Consider the following 7,021-nt stretch of genomic DNA (forward strand, 5'->3'; position numbering starts at 1 on the left):
TAAAATAAACCAAACCCCAAACGTGCTTGGCGTCTTTCTTGGCTTTTACGTCAGTAAGGGCCAAATACTTTGAACTGTTATGCTAAACGATAAAATACGACTTTTCACACAACTAAACATTACCATGCAAATCTTTACGTGGCATGAGCACACACTCTTCCATATCCAAATTAGACGTCTATAAATTGCTACGAATAGACCATCCAAAACACATTCTTTTTATCGTTCAAGTGAAATCACTGACTGTTTATAAGTTCTTTACATCAGATACCATTTTATTACACAAAACCAAGTTCATATTGTTCCATCAATGGAGAAGGGATTGAGAAACGCATCACCCAATAATGGAAAACTTATCACTATTCTTAGCATCGATGGAGGTGGTATAAGAGGGATCATTCCAGCCACTATACTTGCTTTCCTCGAATCACAGCTTCAGGTAAATATAGAGGTTACTGGAAACTGAAAAATGAAACACATGATCGATCTTATAGTTCGTTTCTTTCGTTTTACAGTATATTCCTAGAGTTCAGATACTAGATTACACTCACATATGCATGCATGGGTAATGGATTATGTTATTATTGTGTAGGAGCTGGATGGAAAAGATGCAAGACTTGCAGATTACTTCGATGTAGTTGCAGGAACTAGCACAGGTGGTCTTGTGTCAGCCATGTTAACAGCTCCAGACCAAACAAACCGACCTCTCTATGCAGCCAAAGATATCGTACCTTTCTATATGGAACATGGCCCTAAAATATTTCCTCAACAAAGGTCTGTAAACCCTTTGAGTCATATTTATCTTCTCTTAATTTCCATAACTCTTTGGTGCAACATATATGACCAAATTGAGTTTTTAATATTGATTTCTATTAATATAGGGGTGCATGGGGATCCATCATGAAGAGTGCGAAAATGCTTATTGGACCAAAGTACGATGGGAATTATATTCGGAAGCTCATAAAGGAGAAGTTGGGAAATACTCGTTTGAACGAAACCTTAACCAATATAGTCATTCCTACATTTGATATCCAACGTCTGCAACCCCTCATTTTCTCAACTTATGAGGTTTCGATCTACCTATTAAAACCATTTTAACATGTTCTGGCAACAAAACTCAGAGATCGACCATTTGCTAGCACTCTTTTTCGAGGCTTGGCTAACCAATTTTGTTATGTTAACAGGCGAAAGTTAATCCATGCTACAATGCTCAGTTATCCGATATATGCATTTCAACATCCGCAGCTCCGACCTATTTTCCTCCATATTACTTTAAGAACGACAATGAAGATGGACGAAACAGTGAAGAATTTAATCTTGTTGATGGTGGTGTCGCTGCTAATAATCCGGTACATATATAATTACATAATTTGTCTAATACTAGTAATTAACAGATAAATGAGATATATTTTATGTTAAAAGACTTACTATATATTTGGAATTTTGTTTCTAGGCACTGGTTGCAATAAGCCAAGTCACGAAACAAGTGTTCAGCAAGCATCCTGATTTCTTCCCTGTTAAACCTACGGATTATGGTCGCTTCCTTTTGATCTCAATAGGAACGGGTGCAACAAAGATAACGAACCAATACAACGCAAAGATGGCATCCCATTGGGGTGTATTAAGTTGGTTGGTTCATAGTGGTTCCACCCCAATTATTGACGTATTCACTCAAGCAAGTGGAGATATGGTTGATGGTCATCTTTCTGTGTTCTTTCAAGCTGTTCATTCCCAAGAAAATTACTTTCGAATCCAAGTAACTAAGCTTAATTAACTTTTCGAGTTCTATTCATTAATATAACTAATTATTTTAAAAGTATTCTATATATATAATTAACTACATACATATATGCTTAAATACATCAGGAAGATACATTAGATGGCAATGAGGCGTCAGCGGATGTTGCGACCAAAGAGAACATGGTGAAACTCGTGGAAATTGCTGAAAACTTATTGAACAAGCCAACTTCAAGAGTAAATCTAAAGACCGGACTGTCTGAGCCAATGGGAAATGGGGATACGAATGCCAAAGCTCTCAAACGGTGAGTAAACTTAGGCATAAAACGTCAAAAAAAACTATCCTTTTTTCTATTATTATTATTATTATTATTATTATTATTATTATTATTATTTCATACATTCATACATAAAACCGGACCATCTAAACGACATATGCTAAACCTATACCAAATTTTTTTTAACATATGCATACATAAAACCGCACCATCTAAACGACGAGGGGGTCAATCACGAAAAGCCTACTACTATTTTACCTTGTAAGTTTTGAATATGATGAAGATGGAATGCTACCAAATATGCTTCCTTCAAACCGTATAGTGTACCATGCAACTAGAGTTGCTTAAAAATTTTGCATCGCTACCAAAATTTTTGGTTGATTTGATAATATATACAAGTTTTTGAATTTAATCATCACTAGTTGTTTGAAGGTTTTTTGAATTTATTAACTATAGTTGAAGATATTTATCTCAACATTGAGAACAAGAACATAAATTATTTTGTCTTATACTAAAGATTTTATTTGTTATCATTCTAAATTTATTAATTAACTTTCTAATTTTTTATTTAAGCATGGTATATAAATGCCTAAATGATTGCAAATAGGGATGAGTTTATTAACCAAAAAGTAGAATCGGAACCGGAACCGGAACCGAACCGTTTGGAACTGAATAATGGTATTTGGTTTTTAGTTTATGCCTTATTCAGGTTTCGGTCTTTTCGGTTCGGTACAGTTTGATTCCAAATACTTTCTTAGACAATATATTTCTTAGTAGAACCGAACCGAAACCAGAACCAAATAATAGTATTTGGTCCGGTTTTCAGTTCTTAGGTTCTTATTCAGTTTTTGTTTTTTCGGTTTCAATCCAATTTACATATGCCTAGTTGTGACTACTAAATAATTGTAAATGATGGTGACTAATTGGCCAAGCCCTTAAACTTTAAAGCAAAACTCATTTGGAAAATGGTTATATGGAAAACAAAAAAAAACCCTAAAAATCATAAAAATACATAAAAAATACTTAGAGATCACAAATCTTTTTTTTTTCTTAGTTTATATTCTTAAAAATCGCAGGTTTTATTATAAATTTGCTAGAAAAAAATTAACAAATCGAATTTTTTTTTTTTTTTTTTTTTTTTTCAAAAAACTTTTCAATGAATTTATAATAAAAACTGCCAAAAAAAATTGTGATCTTTAAGTATTTTTTTGTGCATTTTTATAATTTTTAAGGTTTTTGTTTCCATAGAACTTAAACTATATATATATATATATATATATATATATATATATATATATATATATATATATATATATATATATATATATATATATATATATATATATATATATATATATATATATATATATAGGGAAAGGATCAAATGAGAACACCTAAAAGGTTGAGAACGCGAGAACATGTATATTCATTTGTGATTCCATGTATTCATTTGTGGAGAAATGATAAATTTTTACGCACAATCAACATGAATATGTTTTTTCTCTTCAATTGAAATTAAAGGCGTAAAACTTTATCATTTTTCCACAAATAAATACATGGAATCACAAATGAATATACTTTATTCTCGCGTTCTTAACCTTTTTGGTGTTCTCATTTGATCCTACTCCTATATATATATATATATATATATATATATATATATATATATATATATATATATATATATATATATAATGAACTGGTTGCTATGGTACTACCTTTTATTCAAAATTCAAAACCATTATCGTATCAAAATTACTCATTTGGTACGATACTACCAACCAAACAAGTTGACTAAATATATTTTGTAACAAGTTAGTTTGGTTGATTGGTTTTCTATGGTATATATTTGACACCCTTAGTTTTTAACTACAAACCTCCCTAATGCAATTCTTATATGCTTGTAGATTTGCAAAATTGCTTTATGAGGAAAAGAAGTTGCGAGAGTCAACCAAGGCCATCTCTAATCCAACATCAAATCCTATTTATTGCCCTGATCTTGGTTCACAAATTCACTAAATTAATATCATTTGTAACACGAAAAATGATGTCCATGAATAATCAAACACAACATATGATGTTATATTATTCATTAACCGTCACTAAAAATTATTGCATAGTTTATGATTAATTATTTAGTTTTATGTGTTTTAATTTAGTTTTTGTATAATAAACATTTGTTATTAATTAATTATGTTATATTACCTGTATTCTTATAGTTGGATATACATAAACGTGCACACATACACATACACACACACACACACACACACATATATATATATATATATATATATATATATATATATATATATATATATATATATATATATATATATATATATGTGTGTGTGTGTGTGTGTGTGTGTATATATATATATACACACACACACACACAAAATGAGAGAACGAGAGAGAGTTAGGTTCATATATGGATGAACATCTATTATGTAAATATGTGGACAATGTTATTTTGTGAGAGTGACTAAGAGAATTTGTTATTTGGTCATGTGAACGTGTTCAACAACAAATAACTATTATCATTATCATGCATTTTTTCTAATTAAATCATCTATAAGGGTATTATGAACTTTTTTTTTTATGATTCTCATTATGTCAAAATGTATTCTTGATAATCATATTTTGTAAGAATGAGAATGAGAATGATTGAAAAACGATGTGTAAGAACAAAAATGAATAAGAATTAGTAAGAATGCATGATAATGATGATGTTTATGTGGGGTTGAACGTATTTACATTAACAAACAACTTATTATATTAGTCATTCACATAAATCAGCACTGTCTAATCAAGTCCGCAAAATAGATGTTATCCACATTTTAACTTAGCTCTCTCTCTCTATCTCTTTCTCTCTCTCTCTCTCTATCTCTCTCTCTCTCTCTCTCTTTATTTCTCTCTCTCTCTCTCTCTCTCTCTCTATATATATATATATATATATATATATATATATATATATATATATAAGTACAAGATTTAACCAGCTTCATTAAGTGCAAAAGTATCACAATACATAGGATAGTGTCTTTGAGATTTAAATAGTAACTTAAAAACAAGCATAAACTAATCAAATGCATATCCTCCTAGTTAAAGGATAATGTATTTGGGATATAAATAATAGCTTTATATAGGATACATTCTTAAAGGATGTTGTTGTGTGGATAGATCTGGATTTATGCTAAAGCTTTGAGAACCTTCTTCATTTCATATTTAATTAGGGCCGATCCAAACATATTTTGGGCCAGGGACAAGAAGATAAAAAACACCCCCCCCCCCCTCCCCCATCAATTCAATCTATCATGTATTAATTTTGTGCCTTTTTGGATGCCCATTATCAGAGGAAGCTGCAAAATAAAATCGGTAAGAAGTCATAAATTTGTAAAAGAAAATAATAAAAATTCGTTAACTAATAATTCTAATTCAAATAATAACTTATCAAGTCTGAGAAATTTACTATGTTGAAGATGAAACTCTAAAAAATCAACTCAATCACAAACATCAGAAAAGTTTTCCAAATAATGATACAAATATCTACAAACGTAATTTACCTTATTCAAAGAAAAATATGAAACTTGGATATTTGAGTTTCAATGTTTCAGTCTGAAATTGCTTCCATGATCTGATTCCAAAACAAACATAAAATGAGAAATTAAAAGATTTGAGAAACAAAAATTAGAAAAAATAAATAAATACAGAGGATGAGAAATAGAACAAAAAATACATAAACTAAAAGCAGAATTAAGAATCAGGATTTAATATCTACTAGGGTTATTGTCACTGTAGCTCAACCAACTTACGTGTTTTGGTTTAAAAGGTCCCTGGTGTTTTTTTCCTGCATTCTAAGGGCATAAAATTGATATTAACCTGTTTATTTAGTAATTTTGACCCATTGTAGCCGTTTTTTGTTCCCAACTAACAAAAAAAAGTATTTTTCATTAAGTGACATGGTTGCCACATAAGATTAGGGCACTATTTCATTAAATGACATGGATGCCACATAGGATTAGGGGACTATTAATTGGAGCAATTTACGATTATGGTGACTGTTATTTGCGATTGTGGTGACTGCTATTGGGTTAATCGCCGACGTCACTGGCCCATGGAGAGAACCAGACCCAACAGTTGTAGCGGAAGTGGGGCGGTTTTCAATTGAGATTCATGAATTTCAGGGAAAGTCGAAGGGTATCAACTATGAGAAGAAAAGGAAACACCCTAAGAAGCAACAACAACAAGAAGATCAACATGAGCAAGTTTGTCGAGTTCCTATATTGTGACATCATTCAATCGAAAATCAGTTTGGTTTTATTTCTTCAACTCATCATACTTTTGGTGATCGGTGTTGATTGATCGATTGGTTCTTATCATGAATTCTTGATTTATTTTATTGATAAAGAACAATATGAATTTTTGGTTGAATAATGTCGATTTGATCTTAAAAGGTTTTGGATATGAAAATTTTGATGTTTGTTGAAGCATTGAAAAGGATTAATTCTAATTTGGATTTTACTGTTTCGATATGTTTGTGTGATTACAAATGGGTCAGTGAGATCGAAACGATTTAAAAGTCATTTTTAGTATTGTTGATGATTAATTTAAATGAAAGTCAAACATTATTGGTCAAAATTATGTTCTTTTGATTATGACAACTAAGTGGATTGTGGAATTCATATGGGTATGGAATCAAAGATCCTAAATGATGAGGTGTTAAAGTACGATGCATTTCTTTGCAGTTCCAATTCATTCAAGAAATGAACTGATGATGTTCGGATCTTGCTGAAGATCAATGGATTGAATGAAATAAAGTAAAAGATGGATGTCAAAATTGACAAATTCGAGTGTGTGTTGTTGTTGGACCTTCGGGGTCAGTTGTCGACCACCGGGGCTTGGTCGGAATTTGCTTATCTGGGTTTCTACTACTCTGTACTCATGGAGCCGGATGAATCCACTTATTTCAATCTTCGTAACCACCACCGACTATTTCCATTTTT

The 7,021-nt window shown here is 31.0% G+C and overlaps 1 protein-coding gene across 1 annotated transcript; it reads left to right on the top strand.

Annotated features, from left to right (window-relative positions):
* Positions 1 to 216: 216 nt before the first annotated feature.
* Positions 217 to 4,230, top strand: LOC111901896 (patatin-like protein 2). Its single transcript, XM_052764513.1, has 7 exons — positions 217 to 439; positions 593 to 774; positions 882 to 1,068; positions 1,185 to 1,349; positions 1,454 to 1,756; positions 1,867 to 2,042; positions 3,923 to 4,230. The coding sequence occupies exons 1-7, from the start codon at positions 311 to 313 to the stop codon at positions 4,032 to 4,034; spliced, it is 1,254 nt and encodes a 417-aa protein (XP_052620473.1). The 5' UTR covers positions 217 to 310; the 3' UTR covers positions 4,035 to 4,230.
* Positions 4,231 to 7,021: the final 2,791 nt, after the last annotated feature.

The sequence above is a fragment of the Lactuca sativa genome, chromosome 6 (genome assembly GCF_002870075.4).
Source record: "Lactuca sativa cultivar Salinas chromosome 6, Lsat_Salinas_v11, whole genome shotgun sequence".
Lineage (NCBI taxonomy): Eukaryota > Viridiplantae > Streptophyta > Magnoliopsida > Asterales > Asteraceae > Lactuca > Lactuca sativa.